Source organism: Phaseolus vulgaris, chromosome 3, assembly GCF_051622355.1.
Source record: "Phaseolus vulgaris cultivar YP4 chromosome 3, ASM5162235v1, whole genome shotgun sequence".
Taxonomy (NCBI): Eukaryota; Viridiplantae; Streptophyta; class Magnoliopsida; order Fabales; family Fabaceae; genus Phaseolus; species Phaseolus vulgaris.
The window spans coordinates 49,338,950-49,354,928 of record NC_143500.1 but is presented as its reverse complement, the minus strand read 5'-3'; the positions used below and the strand labels follow the sequence as shown (position 1 = coordinate 49,354,928).

The window sequence follows — 15,979 nt, the reverse complement described above, 5'->3', positions numbered from 1 at the left end:
ATTTAGAGTTTAGAAATTGTGTAATTGAAGGAAAACCTAAATCTATGTTTTCTATTTTAATCTAATTTACACACAAAGAAAAGAGAGAAATATTTTTTATACAATAAATAAGGTTGTTAAATATATTAGTCTAAAGATGTTAAATTGTTTCTACTTTATGGGTTAACTTGTCTCAATTATCATAATAGCATTCTTTTTCTTTCAGTGAAGCTTAAAAGTCCTAACTTAAATTGCCTCTAACTAAGGGGTTGAAGAAGCTTTAGCTCATAATATAATTACATTTATTTTGTACCCAATCATCGGGGTATGTAATGAAAGAATACAAAACATCTCCCAAATTTTAAAGTACGATTATATTGTTAGTATTTTATTTAATTTTACGTGTTTATATTATAATATACAACGATTTTTCAATTTTCAATTTTGTATCATTTTCTATTTATAGAGATAGAATCAAAATTATAATATTGAAATAATGAATAAAATAAAATAAACTTATTTAAAATTTAGTACATAGTAGAGTAACTTATTTTAATTTTTATTTTAAAATATAATTTCTCTTCTACTACGATTTTATAACAGAAATTTATTTTAATTTGAAATTCGTTTAACTCTAAGTTATATTTAACTTTTTTTTTCTTCAAGTTTTTCACAAAATTACATTTACATTCTAATATCAAATAATTGATTATTTTGTAAAATAGATACCCAACTTATGTAGGATAGAATGATTTTCTAACTCAAAATATATGATAAATATATATTCATTTCTTATCATTTGATTATATTTCATTTATAATATAAAGAAAAAATAATTTTTTAAAATATATTAATTAGGGTGGTCATGGATTCAAAATCCAATCTAGACCCAATCCAAATTTAAATAAATCGATTGGATTTAAAATTCATATCCATTTTAACTATCAAAATTAAATGAATCTTTTTTAAATCGATTTAAAGTGAATTAAATTTATATTCAATCCATTTTGTTAATTAGATTAAATTCACTTTGTCAATTACATTAAATCCATTTTATGGACACATACTAACTTGGTTCGAACCAGGCCTAAACCGACTCAACCTGAACGCGGACCAACTCGATTCGACATCGGTCCAGGCCCGGACAACTCGACATCAGTCCGAGCCCAGATGACTCGACACCGACCCGAGCCCGGATGACTCGACACCGGCCCGAGCCCGAATGACTTAACACCGGCCCGAGCCCGAACGACTCGACACCGGCCCAGGCCTGGATGATTCGACATCAGCCTGAGCCCGTTTGACTTGACATCGACTCGGGCATAGGAGACTCGACATTGACCCGGGCCCAATCGACTCGACATAGACCGAGGCCCGCTCCACTCGACATCGACTCAGGCCCGTTCAGCTCAACATTGGCTCCGATCGACTCGGCTCAACATCGACTTGAGCCCAATCGACTCGACATCAGCCCAGGCCCGGATGATTCAACAGGGGCCCGGGCCTAGACGACTCGACAATGACCTGGGCCTAGATGATTCAACATCGATCCGAGCCCGTTTGACTCGACATCGGCCCGAATCGACATTGACCGGGCCGGGAGACTCGACATTGACCCGGGTCCGTTCGACTCGACATTGCTCAGCCCGCTTGGCTCGACATTGGCCCGTGCCCAATCGACTCGACATCGGCCCGTGCCCGGGAGACTCGACATTGGCCTGGGCCTGTTCGGCTCGACATCGACCCGGGCTTGCTTAGCTCGACATTGGCCTAGCCCATTCTGCTCGACATCGGGACAAGCCCGATGACTTGACATCAGCCCGACTTGCTTGACTCGATATCGACCCGGGCTAGCTCGACTTGACATCAGCCCGGGCCAGCTCGGCTGGACAACGGCCCGGGCGCGCTCGACTCGAAATCAACTCGGACCCACTCAGCTCAATATGGGCCCAAGACTGCTCGGTTAGACATCCATCCCAAAATGCAATTTGGATAATCCAAAAATGTATCCAATTTATATCTAATCCATATCCAATTAAATGGATTGGATTTAAAATCTAAAAATTTGAATTTGAAATAAATCCATTTAAATGGATTAAAATTAATATGGATATGGATAATTATGGATTGGATTTTGTAATTTGGATTTTTTGTCCACCCTTAATACTAATTGATAAAAAAATTATCACATCTTAAATTACTCACAAATTTTTACTCAATTTTTCACTTTCAATATTTTTAAACAATTTCATTTTCTATTTTATTTTTCTTCTTTCATTTTTTTACTTTCTTCTCACTCTCTTACCCAAGGTAACATCGCTGAGACCTACGACAACTGATCTAGAGAAATAATTTCTAATACCGAAGTTATCAACAAATTCTATGACAATTTAGGGTGAGATTTATTTTCACAAGTTGCCATAGTACAAGTAAATGGCTCTACCAACATAGATATAATCCGATTGCAAAGTAATGTAACAAAAGAAAATGATGGTTTATTATTATCAAGACCTGGAAAGAATAATGGTTCTACCAACATAAATATACAGATAACTTATTTTGGATACAGTCATAACACATTGAATGCATTACCATATGAAGAATTTTCTTCGATTTTTTTTTCTTTTGCCATACCCGTAGGGTTTCCCAAGGCACGCCATTATGTTTGCCTTATTACTGTAGCTCCCCAACTGGTGCCTCATTGAGCCACAAGAAATGAATGAAGTCGTATAATTTTGCACTCACACTGACCTATTTATGATAAAAATAAAATAAAATAAAAAATCAATCACGATGAAAACAACACCAAAATTGTGAGTCAGGTATAACTTTTTGACCTTATATGGGGTTGGGTTAAGCCTCCTCATGTGGTCAGGTCGCATTATCTCTAGTTGCTTGATGCACCCCTCTCTAATGTCTCTCAGAGCTGGTAAAGTATCTTTCTTTTTATCTTCAAAAAAGAATTAGCAAGATGGTAAAGAAAAGAAAAAACTGAATATATGAATTGTAGATAAATGCCGGTAAGCACTTTATATATTTCAGAGTGCGACCTAGTTTTCAGATGACAAATAACCATTTCATTCAGGAACTCATAAAATAATACATTTTGCAACCGTAAGATTTACAGATGGAACGATATCTTCCTTTTCTTAGTTTAAATGGGTAATGAAGGTTAGTGTGGCAGCTTCAAAAGCTACAATACACTAGGTTAATAACGAATCATGGGATTGTCCTTAGAAACGATGTAATCTTATACAAACAAGATAGATTTAGTTTATGTATGGATAAATTTTTCCATAAATACTTATAGAAAAGAAAAAGAACAAAGAAATATTTTTCCATAAGCTAAAATTAATTTATAAATAAATTAAATTGTAGAAGCTCTTTTATACTAGCTTCATATTTTTTTTATAAGCATACTAGCTTAGATTCATATTAAAAAATTATTTTTAACTCATGCATAAACTTAATTTAGCTTGTAGAAACCTTTGTTTTATTTTTCTTTCTCTTTTTTCTCTCATAAGTGCTTGTGTTGAAATTTACTCAAACTGACTCTTGTAATACTATAAACTGATCTCCATGATTATTAATAACTAGTTCTATTCTCACCTGAACTGCCAGGCCAGTAACACCTCAGAAGCTCTTCAACTTGCTGTGGCACCACGTATGCTCTCTTGGATTCTTGAAAGGGATGACGGCACAGGATTCTTTCTCCCACCTATAAATAAAAGATAATAAAATAATTGTTAGGCCTTATTTTTATACTAGCAAAACCAACTTGCTTGGAAGCAAGACTGACAAACCAAGATGCTGGAACTTTACAATCTAAAATATGAGATAATGGTGCCAAGTCGGTCCATTATTTGGATTTATACTATGAAAAAGGATGAAGAACAGCAATTGAATATGGCATAATTTTCAGAACAGTATTATAGGAGGTTCTATCAAAAGTTGCCTCTATATTACTAAGTGCGCATTCCGTTTTTCATCCAATCCACCCACAACGAAACCCATATGACTGGTTTAGGCACTTCATCAGTGTGCTGAAAACAGTCACTTCAATGCTTAGTTAATACAAATAAACAATTAAATGCTTAAACCAAAGAATGACAGTTTTTTTCTGACTTGAGACTACTACTCCAAGGCGACAGTCCTAAAAAAGAAATCTCATTGACCAGAATTACTGACAAGTAACATTAACAACACCCACTGGGGGAGGGTGCAGAACATTGAAATAATACCTTTGGAGGGGGCTCATTTTCTCCGGTCATTATGTCAACCAGGGGATAACCTTCTTTCCCATACAACCTATAGCATCGCTTCTTACATGGAATAGAGACCTAAATACAGATAAAGAAACGGAAAATATAAAGAATAAATATCAATCAGACGATTACACTATCATGTCCAGTTTAGAATGATCAAACCTTTGACACATCTTCAGAAAGTTTGATACGAGGTTGATTATTTATTTCAACCAGCTTGAAAACAACACCTAATGCAGCTTGAGCGTAACACGTAACCAGATAGGTACCAATTCCAAAGGCATCAACCTCATGACCCTGTTGAGAAAATGCCATACAATAAAATAGAAACTACATAACCTTCGCGTAAATTTACATTTTTGTCAAGATCAATATAAAGTTTTAGAGTTTTCATTTTAAACCTCAACACACACCCACAGAAAATGAATATGTTCTATCACAACGAGAAGAAAAATCTATTAATAATTTCTATTCAATAAATTAGCAGTACCGTATTGGCATTGGTCACTATCATATATATGACATTAAGATTCCCTGATTATGGGCTTTTTGAATTTGAGCTGGGGCTAAACCGAAATGCTGGTTGTCGTTTCAAAGAGTGGCTTGGTAGCCACTTTACCACAACGAAGGAGGCAGATAAGATAATTTAAAGTATTCCTACGCTCTGACAGTTTTAAACATCTTTTTATTTATCAAGTTTTTATAAAACTTTGATTATAAATCCTCAATATCAGCGATGGCTACCTCTTCAATAAACAGCTGCATGGTCCTATGATTAAATAACTTCAGTTGGTTTATATTAACCATAGTTTATAGATTTTTTGGTAACATTTTTGTAGATTAAGATTGTGACTTCAGTTAGTAAAGTTATGTAAGTACTTCTGTTCTCAGTTACTCAATAATTAATGTCATCCAAATCATGGTAGGAAACCATGTTGCGTGTGTATCCCACAAAACTGCAATTTTGAAGGCAAAACTTACCAAAAATATAACATTTTTTAGGGGCAACCATATCAGTGAACTAAAACAAAGTTTCGTATTCCTCGCGTTTCTTAAAAATTACTAAATTACATAACTAAACTACCCATTTTTCAATCATTTTTTAGAAGGGGAAATATTATAATAACTATCCAACCATGTTACTAACTCAAAATTTGAAGATCCAATTTTATATAGCAGGAGAAATTATTAACACCACCAAAGCCAAGCCTTGATATATAGATGTAAATAAATGTGTGAGAAATTTGCAATGAAAATTTGTATAAAGTATAAACCAACAAATCATGTGCAATAGCTATAAAAGAATTTTATGCAACACTGAAATTACTCAATGTGAACACACCTACGCCGAGAAGCAAACGCAGACACTGCTCAATTGTTAGACTGATTGTGAATCAATAGTTCAGAAATAACAAGTTCCAGTTTTCATTGACTAATTACCTGTTTGTTTAAAGCATCTAGGGTTTCCTCATTAAGGTCATTACTTGCAGTGATTGCTAGCTTCCCAAATTCAGGCACTCCAAATTCCTTCTCAATAGAGCAAAAGAACTTTCTGACCTCACAAGACAAATATGCAAGGTCACCAGAGTCCAATCTAATACCAACTGCTTTGTATCTGCACGGTACATCATGAAGGCTCAGCCATGAATGGAAATTATATGATTCTTTGGAAATGATAGCTTTTTCTAAGGGGATGAACACGACTAAGAAATTAGTTCAAGCCAAAAGCATGACTCCCTTCGTTCCTTTTTGTCTTTTAAGGTTCTTTTGCAGGAACTAAGAAATATAATAAATTTTCTTGATCCTAATAAAATAGTTGCACAGTTTTCTATTTTACTCCTTTCTCTCTCAATCTAACACAATAAATCCATGTGTAAATTATTTAAAAATTATTGTAAGGGTTAAGGGTAAATACAATAAATAAATGTTATTCAAATTCTAAAAAGGAACATTCCAGAATTAAGACAGAAAAAAAAGAACAGAGGGAGTATAATTTATTGGTTATAGAACAGGATGCGAGAAAGAAGAGATACTGCAGTAAATTAACAACAGGCTCAAATTGAAAATAACATTATAACATACAGATAATCTAACATTATTTGCCAACAGGAGAGAAAAAAATTTAATACAAGAAAAAACACACAAAAAAAGGTTTATCAACGAACAAGATATTTGCAACAATATACACCACAGTCTGCATATAGAAATTATGTAACAGAAAAAAACAGGACAATTTTCTAATAACTGAGGAAACATTATACATAAGCACGCCCATGTAATAACATTTTCAGGAAAATTTTGCAGTAATGCTAAAAAATATCCAACCAACTACAACTTCGAGTTTAGATATTGCTTCCAATACATCCCCAATCAACATCCCAATGAGGATTTCCATTACATCCATTACTTCTAGTACTAGCCACTGGTGGCTACTATTGCTATTAATTCCTCCCATAACATCTATGCAATACTACCACATAATATCATTCTTCATTCATTTGAAAAAGAAAACAAAAACTTTGTATCCCTACCAACTAAGAAACAACAGAGACGAGGGAACAATAACTACAAAAGAAATTCATTTTAGTGTAAACCTTAGGGATACAACTGGATATAATAATAACATGAAATAATTCCTGACATACCCTAGATCATTGAGAGCTAATGCAACTGCACAGAAGTTAGGAACTCCACTTCTCATCACCTGTCAACCAATGCAAATGTAATGATCCGTAGAAATAGCTGAACTCATTTAAAAAAATACAGAATGAACCCATAAAAAAGCAACCTCGTCATTTGATATAAAGACATATGACATAATAATCAATATAACAGTTTGCACATTTGCAAAGCTTAACAAACTTTCAATGCTAGCATATACAATAAAATGATAGGCAGGCGGAAGTTGGAGGGCAATGTGTGTTGCAATATTCAAGAGTAAAATAGGTATCACATCACTTATGCACCTTAGGTATGATTTGCAACACAAGTCACCCAGCCAGTACTTTGTACCTCTGTTGCATAAGAACAATCCATTCAGTAGAGTTATACTCACTTTATTTGAAAACTGAAGGCACACTGACCAGTGATCAGTTTCTCTTGAGTATTGAGAACAAACTACCCACCCATCCTCACATTTGTTAAGCAAATAACTAATCTAACTCTTAATATATAAGGAGATAACTCATGTATGTGGTATATGTGCTCATGCATCTTTGTCCTTGATTAATTTGCAACTTAAGTTTATACATAGCCTTGAAGAAATGGGAAATAGGGGGTACCTACAATACCTACACAGATTTATAAGCACACAATAATTCACTCATCTTCCCAGTTACGTAAATCACCTATCACTTGTGTCTCAAAGTCAAATTGACAAAAGATCCCATAACTGATTCATTTTTAGTTTGTATTTCCATTTTTATTCTTAATCACAGCATCTTCATAAAAAAACCAGAACTAGTTCATAAGACATAAATGAGGGATAAAAAGATTTACCCACAATCATTGGACATTTCTAGGCAAAATGATGCCAAGATTATATATAATGGTTTTTTAAGAAGTACAAAATCAGTATACTTACATCATATGTATCTACAAGGGCAAGAAAATTATCCGGAAATGCCAATGCATATGATGTGAATGCTGCCAACTCACTTTGATTGGTCTCACCAAAAACACCATTTGATAACTGCAGAGAGGGAACGCATAAGTATATTCACTGGTAAATCCATCTTTGGTTTTGTAAGAGTGCAAGAGCTAAACATACAACAGAGTGATGGCTTACAGCATTGGCATGGAATTTTTACTCAATTTGTTTTTCAGAAAGTGGGGAAAAGATTAGCACACATGAAAATCAAGACCTAAAATACCTATATCATATTAGGAGGAATGATTATATTTTAGTTATATTATACGTATTCAATAAAGTTCTATTGTCTTATTTTTCTGGTTATCCAGGCTATATGATTATATTCCAACTTCATATGAAAAATTTAAAAGTGTAAAATATGTTTTCCTGTGTAGAATGTTCATTGAAGGATCAAAACACTTCATAATTCGTGTGTAGGTCCGTCAATCACATAAAACAATATCATGTGTAGGTCCCAAAGCTTAACTTGATAGGATGACAGGATTCTGGGAATGCATTCTATTAACATGTGTCACACACCAACTAATGGTAAAAACTTTTTCGACTTAAAACATGAATCCACCCAAAACCTTGTGCGGAGACTGAACACACCATGCTCCCCCATAGACAAAAACCCACCCAAAATTAGAAACAGGAGGTAGTACACAACTATAGCAGAAAAACAACATTAATGACGTAAATGTTTGAATCATGGTACCTGAATTTTGCTCAGCCATGTTTGAACCACAATAACAAAATCATCACATGTACTTGAACCATCTTTTCTGCGAAGTGACTTGTCTGTAATCTCGTCAAGGTTCTGCACAAATGTACACAAAAAAAGTAAGCAAAGGAAATATAACAGAGAGTGCCTCATTTGATTTAAGCCATATAAATTACAATAAACAATCAGCATAAATCACATAAAGGCGGCTAGAAATAACAAGCCAGATTTTGGACTGAAGCTCCGAATTTATAAAAAAAAAAGGGATCTACTACTCACAGGTTCAGGAAACAACTACAGGGTAAGGCAGCAACAACTACTATCCCTATATCCCCAGGCAGGGAGGGAGTCTTTTGTGCACTTGGCAACTGCTTTTTAAGGGTACCTACCTTAGTGTTTCATAGTTTTATTTGGTCAGTCAAAAACTCAAACTTTGAATGTGGTCTGGTCTGACTGCATATTATTTGGAAAAATGAATAGGACAAAATTTTCATATGATCTCTCTGAGTTCTCCAATTGTAATTGTCACACTCCAATCTTGATCCATAGTGTAAGTATTTTATCTTCCTAGACCTACATTTTCGTAATCTCCAATGAGGTTCATAAATGTGTATGAACAAATTGCAATGATTTTAATTGTTATGACTTACATATTACCACTGAACTACACAGCAGTGCCTCTTAACTAATCATTGTATTCTTCCAGGACAAATTTCCAACTATCTTTGTTATAACAAACGATCAAATTCAATTTAGTGCCTTTAGACATGTTGAAAGGAAAGATTAAACAAAAACTCTATTCTTTATCTATATAGGGAATATGTATTATATTTTACAAATGACAAGCATACTTATTGGAAATTGTTTACACAATCTTTAACCAAATATGTAACAAAATTCAGTAAATTGGTTACACACCATGTAAGAACTAACGAAGGCATGGGAATGAGTACCACGAAGGGGTATCCCAAATAACTTTCCAGCTGCAACATTGCTATTGAAACACATGAAAAAGGCAGGTTATGACCGAACCAAGCATAGCAAAGTCAGAAACAAAAAATCACCAAAACAAAACAAATTTTGCCCTGATCATTCAATTCGAGCACACTACCCCAAAATCTATATGTATAGGAATATAATATGAAACCTCGCTGACTTCAAGTGCTTAAAATCTCATTTTGTGCAAATAAAGTTTGGCTTGATCAAATTAAATTGCAGGTAAATAACTTCACTTATCATATATAAGTAGGTACAAGGGAGCTTGTGCAGGCCACTTGAACAGATTTGGCTCTATTGTACCCTAAACTTTTGGTCAGTGATCATGAATTTACCAAAGTCATTTGAACCATGCTAAAAACAGTCTAGCACATGGGAAACATTTAGTTTAGATCCAATTACAATGTACAAAAACTAACAGACCATGTCACCAAAACCATCCCTTTCCACCAAAATCAACAGCAAACAAAGTATCTTTGCTGTGATATATTACAAAATAACCCAATTTGAAACATATTTAATTAACACTAACAATAACACTCTAGATAAAATTGGCATTGTGAAGACTTTAGTCTGCCAAACCTCAAGCATGATATCTCTTCAAGTGTACCCACCATGCTAGAACTAAATTGCTTAATTGATAATACCTTGTTGCATCAAATCCACCAATATAGCAGTACTTTGATGCTCCTACTCCACCATCAGGCCCCTAAATTAAAAAAAAGAATCTCTTTTAATGAATATTAAAGAAGGTAAGTTTTCCAAAAAATTTACTAATTAAAAAACTAAGTAACCTGAGCCCTTCGCAATCCAAACTCTAGAAGAGTTTTGGATTTTCCAGCAACATGACGATGCCTTGCAGCATTAGTAGAAACTAATGATGCATAATTAATTAGATTCACAAAAGGTGTTTCCAGCAATTGAACAACCTGAATAATGAGTCAATTTAATTAAGAAATTGGTCATCTTGGAAAGCAGATCAATATTAAAATAGGGTAGTTAAAGGTGGGCAAGTACTCACAGCAATTGGGCCTTCAACTCTCATCAGGGGAACCTTGGGAAAAACAACTGTTCCCTCGGGAATAGCATACACCTCAACATCAGAGCAGTCAACTCCTCTAAGATAGTCAAAGAATCCATCCTAGATTTAATTGATTATTATTAACAAGTCAGAATATTTTGAAGTGAAAATCTAAATAAAACTGCCAGCAGCTTTAAACTTTCCACAGAATCAAAGCACATCCAACTACCGGCCATATTATTTCAGATTTCATGGCCCAATTCTGTTTTTAAAAAAGAAACAAAAACCCTCAACTCTTTCTATCCTTTTGATATCCTAAAGTTAGTTTCCAGCATATCTAGTTGAAAGTTCCGAAACAGTTGACATTAACGATAAAATTTCTGCTTTTATTGAAAATAACGTTACGCCTAAATTCACAGTAGACGGAAACTTCAAATCTTTACACTTAAACCATCCTATTAACAACCATAACAAAACGAGAAAGTTACAGCTATAACAAGTATCATAATTTACTTTACCTCACAAGAGGAAGATAAACTTTGCCTGACAAAATCAATCTCCTCCTCGGTGAGCTTGAAATTAGCTATGAACCTAATGCACTCTTCCAAACCAGCGAAGACGGTATACTCCCCACCGAACGGATTCTTCCTAAAATACAAATCGAACCTGAAAGCAAACACGATCCAATCTTTTCACAAACACAAATACACATGCATTCCAACATTAAAACACTGATCAAAAAGCCGAAAAGAATAACCACTACGCAGCCACAGATAAATCAAACAGTAATCCCAACAGAAGACAAAGAAAGCGCTCAATACAGCAAAAGCACAGAACCGCAACTATTATTCGCAGTTTCTCTTGCACTTCGTCTGCAACGAAACGCAAACGCAAACAAAGAACGAGGAATACTGACACAGCACGTTCTTGATGTTTGCCAGCTTTCCAGTACGCGTAAGCCATGGTGAATTGATAGAGATCCGTGAGCAGAGGCGTAACCATCGGGTTCGTAGGTCCAGCTATGCCGCCACTGGAAGGCTTCTTGCTCGCTCCGTTCTCCTTCGCCTCCATTAGGGTTCTGGCGCGCGCGCACTCTCTGCTGTGAGTATTAGTCCTTGTGTGGTCTCTGTTTTTATTATTTGCTGTCTTGAGTAGCGTTGCGTTGTTTTAATTTATCACCTCGCGCGCGTTCTATTTATATAGTTGGTTCTGATGCAAGCGTGAACGTCACGCACGAAAAGGGACATGCGGCGGCGAACAGAGGAGAGAGAAAGTGGCATATTTTTTCCGGAAAATTATACTTTGATCATCTTATACTTACACAATTCTTGATAATGAATTTAAAAATAAATATATATAATAAAAAATAAATTTAAAATTAAATAATATAAAAAGATACTAAAATAATAGTATTAGAAATTATAATTTAATTGTATAAAAAAATTAGTGGTATAAAAAATGTGGATTTTTCAACCTATCTTTACTCATATTTTCTTACAACAATACTCTAACCAAGTCTTTAGTCCTTCCTTAGTCCTAAGCCCAGAGCAGTGTTTGAACATTGAAGTACGATGAACGAACCAAAAAGAGAGAAAGATTCAAACGACAGACAGAAGCAGGTTGGTTAGTTGTTGTATATTCTCGAGGCCAAGTGCAGTGTTCATTGCACTGGCAAAAGCCAAAAAGAGGTTAAAACTTTCTACAAAATATATAAATTTAATCACCAGTTTAGAAAAATTGTACCCTGTTCCGATCAGTGTCAAAAGTAATTTACTTTATCAACAACATAAACAATGCTTTTAATATTATAAAAAATATATGCATTAATGCATATAATACTTTTTATTCTTACAAATAAAGTCAACTTTATTAGTCATTTTGTTAATGAAGTGAAATCTTTAATGTTTGTAATATAAGATTAAAGATCACACTGAAAACAAGTTTTCCTTTTGTAGTGGTGTTTCTTATGGAAACTTTTTGTTGTCTTATCTTTTACATCAATTATATGATCATATTAAATCATGATTTTATTATAAGTGGATTTATATTATAAATAAAATATAATTAAATTTGGTTTTGTCTTTGAGTAATTATCAATTGATTTTTCAATAATAACTTATTCATAAAACATATGAATGTATCAGACGTAATGAGTTTTAGAAATTTGAAATATGAGTAATTTATATTTTAAGTAAATAATTAGTTTGAATTGATTTATTTTTTATGAAAGTGAAGTGATTTAAAGGTATTTCTATTAACTCTAATATACTTTGTCATAATACTTGAGTTTAAAGTAAATCATTAAAGTACTAATTTATGATGTTGAATTATTTTGTAGAAAAAAGTTGTTTGAATTTATGAAGTAATGACCAAATTTGTAATGCAACATTGAATGATTTTAACTAGGGATTTTTGTGGAATCCAAAATAAAAAGACTAAAGACTTGTACTAAAATATTATCATATCTTGTTCACTTTTTTATGTGCCTACTTTTTTTATTTAAATATGTCTAAGATATCTTATTCCGTCAATAATCTAAATGGCTCTTTCGTAGCATTCATTCTTAAGTTGAAAATGAAGTCTTTAACATTAGGAATTAATACTTTCCTCAAGTTAGAATGATTCTTTTATATATATATATATATATATATATATTATTAATTCAGATTTTATTATTATTAATTCATATTTTATTATCTTTAAACTATTTTACCGTTGTATTGCATTAATGGTCAATTTACAGGCATGTTAGTATTCATAGTTTATAACTTCCAGTAATTGTAATTATTATATATATGATTGAGTGAATCAAAATTAATAAGATCAGTTTTGCCATTTTGTGCAATTACGTTCAATCAGTTGCTACAATCTTTTGTCTTCTCTTATTTCCTTCAATTAGTTCCTACAACTGGTATCAAGAGCTAGTCTGTTATCATGAACTCTATCCAATTATCAGTCTCTATTCTTGATGAAAAAAATTACAATCGGTGGTGTGTGCAAATGAGAGTTTTGTTTGATTATCATGAGTTATGGGATGTCGTTGAAAGTGGAGTGTCTACATTAGCTGCTAATGCAACTGAGGCGCAACGATAACGAGTAGCGCATCGTGACCAGAAGAAGAATGACAATAAGGCTTTGTATCTCATTCATCAAGGGATGAATGACGAGACGTTTGAGCAAATAGAAGGAGCAACAACCCAGTGAGGCCTGAACAATTTTGTCAACCAATTATAAAGGTGATGATAAGATCAAGAGGGTGCGTCTTCAAACCCTAAGACGCCAATATGAACTGTTGCAGATGGAAACCACAAAGACTATTGATGTCTATATAAATAAAGTTATTGCCTTAATGAAGACCAATGGTGAAACACATTCGGAGCAGGCAAAGGTGGAAAAGATTTTGAGGTCTTTAACTCCCAGATTTGAACATGTTGTTGCCGCAATTAAAGAGGCCAATGACATTTCAAAAATGACAGTAAGGTTATTGTCTGGTTCTCTACGAGCGCATGAGCAACGGATGAATGACAATAAGATTGAAAAACCAATTGAACAAGCTTTACAAGCACAAGCCTCAATTGGTAGCTCATATCATAAACATCGTAGTTATTTCAGCAAAGGTCGTGGTGGCCAGAATCATGGAGGCGCTTGGCACGGGGAACGTGGTCGCGAAGGATGAGGAGGCATTTATAATAAATCAAATGTTGAGTGTTATAATTGCCATAAACGTGCCATTATGCAAATGAGTGCATATCAAAAGGTGATAATCATGCTGCCAATTGTGCTCAAGAAGACAGTAATCACATACAAGATGAAGAGGATCATACAATACTAATGACAGCCACATCAAATGAAACCCCAAACAATCAGACTTGGTATTTTGGATACAGGTTGCACAAATCATATGTGTGGTCAGAAGGAGTTGTTTGCAGATTTGGATGACTCATTTCGCACAAAAGTGAAATTCGGTGATGGCAGGTTCGTTCCGGTGACTGGAAAAGGGCGAACTCTTATCACATTGAAGAATGGTGATCATAGGTACATCTATGATGTTTTCTATGTACCTGATATGAAAAGTAATTTGTTGAGTATGTGACAACTGGCTGAGAAGGGTTATGATATGCACAGTTGAAAATAAATTATCAATTTTTGATAAAAAAAAGGTAATTTGATTCTTAAAACCTTTTTTATAAAAAAAAACGCATGTTTCCAGTAGATATTCAAATAGGTGATTTCAAGTGCTTGAATGCAATAATGAATAATGAATCGTGGTTATGGCATTTACGCTTTGGGCACTTAAATTTTCAGAGTTTGGAAAATCTTTCCAAAAGAAATTTAGTGAATGGTTTATTCATCACCCTGATCAATTGTGTGAGGCTTGCATTTTTGGAAAGAATAACAGGACACCATTTGTTAAGGAGCCTTGGCGTGCAAAATTTCCTTTGGAGCTTGTTCATACAGATGTTTGTGGTGGCCCGATGAACATATCATCAGTTGGAGGTAATAAGTATTTTTTAACCTTTATTGATGATTTTTCAAGGAAAACCTGGATTTATGTATTGAAAAGCAAGGATGAGGTATTCCACTGCTTTAAAATATTTAAAGCATTTGTTGAAAGAGATAGTGGCAGACAAATTAAGATGGTGCGTAGTGATGGAGGAGGTGAGTACAAGTCTAATGAATTCAAGAGGCACTGTGAAGAACTTGGGTTGCAACATAACATAACTTGCCCCTACACACCTCAACACAACGGAGTTGCTGAGAGAAAGAATAGAACAATCATGGACATGGCGAGGAGCATGCTTAAAGCGAAAGGTATGCCAAATTATTTTTTGGGCTGAGGCCGTAACATGTGCAGTATATTTGATAAACAGATCACCCACTCGGAGTGTTCCTAACACAACTCCGATTAAGGCATGAAGTGGATTCAAACCCAATGTGCAGCACTTGAAGGTATTTGAGTCAATTACTTATGCTCATGTTCCCAATGCAACAAGATCAAAGTTGGATGATAAGGCAGTGAAGACCATTTTCATTGGATATAAGCATGGGGATACAAATCGTACAATCCAATGACAAAGAAGGTGATTATTAGTCGTGATGTTACATTTGCCGAAGATGAGGAATGATAATGGAATGCAACAGTTGAAATGGATTCGAAAAAACGATATATTTACGTTTTGAATGATGATGTGGAAGATAGAGTCACTCTTGAAACACCTGCAGTTCAACCTGAAGTTGTAATTCAACTTGAAGTTGCAATTCAACCTCCAATTGCAACTATGATGGAGCGACCAAGAAGGCAACAGCGACAACCTGTACATCTTCAAGATTGCGAAGTAAATCTTGATGATGAAGTTGATGAC

At 34.2% G+C, this 15,979-nt stretch overlaps 1 protein-coding gene across 2 annotated transcripts; it reads right to left on the bottom strand.

Moving 5' to 3' along the window:
• Positions 1-2,454: 2,454 nt before the first annotated feature.
• Positions 2,455-11,939, bottom strand: LOC137808293 (nicotinate phosphoribosyltransferase 2). Of its 2 annotated transcripts, none has more exons than XM_068609325.2 (15): positions 11,533-11,939; positions 11,135-11,282; positions 10,617-10,736; positions 10,390-10,524; positions 10,243-10,304; positions 9,518-9,593; positions 8,594-8,695; positions 7,828-7,935; positions 6,890-6,948; positions 5,685-5,859; positions 4,407-4,541; positions 4,221-4,319; positions 3,589-3,697; positions 2,817-2,929; positions 2,455-2,730 (listed from the first exon to the last, which is right to left on the bottom strand). In XM_068609325.2, exons 1-15 carry the CDS (start codon positions 11,685-11,687, stop codon positions 2,653-2,655), a joined length of 1,674 nt encoding a protein of 557 aa, XP_068465426.1. In that variant the 5' UTR covers positions 11,688-11,939; the 3' UTR covers positions 2,455-2,652. The 2 variants fall into 2 exon arrangements, with proteins under 2 accessions (XP_068465426.1, XP_090155822.1); XM_090299696.1 differs by having other exon boundaries at positions 11,460-11,905.
• Between the last annotated feature and the right edge of the window lie 4,040 nt (positions 11,940-15,979).

Coding starts and splice junctions, on each gene's coding strand:
- LOC137808293 (XM_068609325.2), bottom strand. CDS start 11,687: ATGGAGGCGAAGGAGAACGGAGCGAGCAAGAAGCCTTCCAGTGGCGGC. Junction 11,283..11,532: donor AAACATCAAGAACGTGCTGT/GTCAGTATTCCT, acceptor GTTTGCTTTCAG/GTTCGATTTGTATTTTAGGA. Junction 7,936..8,593: donor CATGGCTGAGCAAAATTCAG/GTACCATGATTC, acceptor CCCTCTCTGCAG/TTATCAAATGGTGTTTTTGG.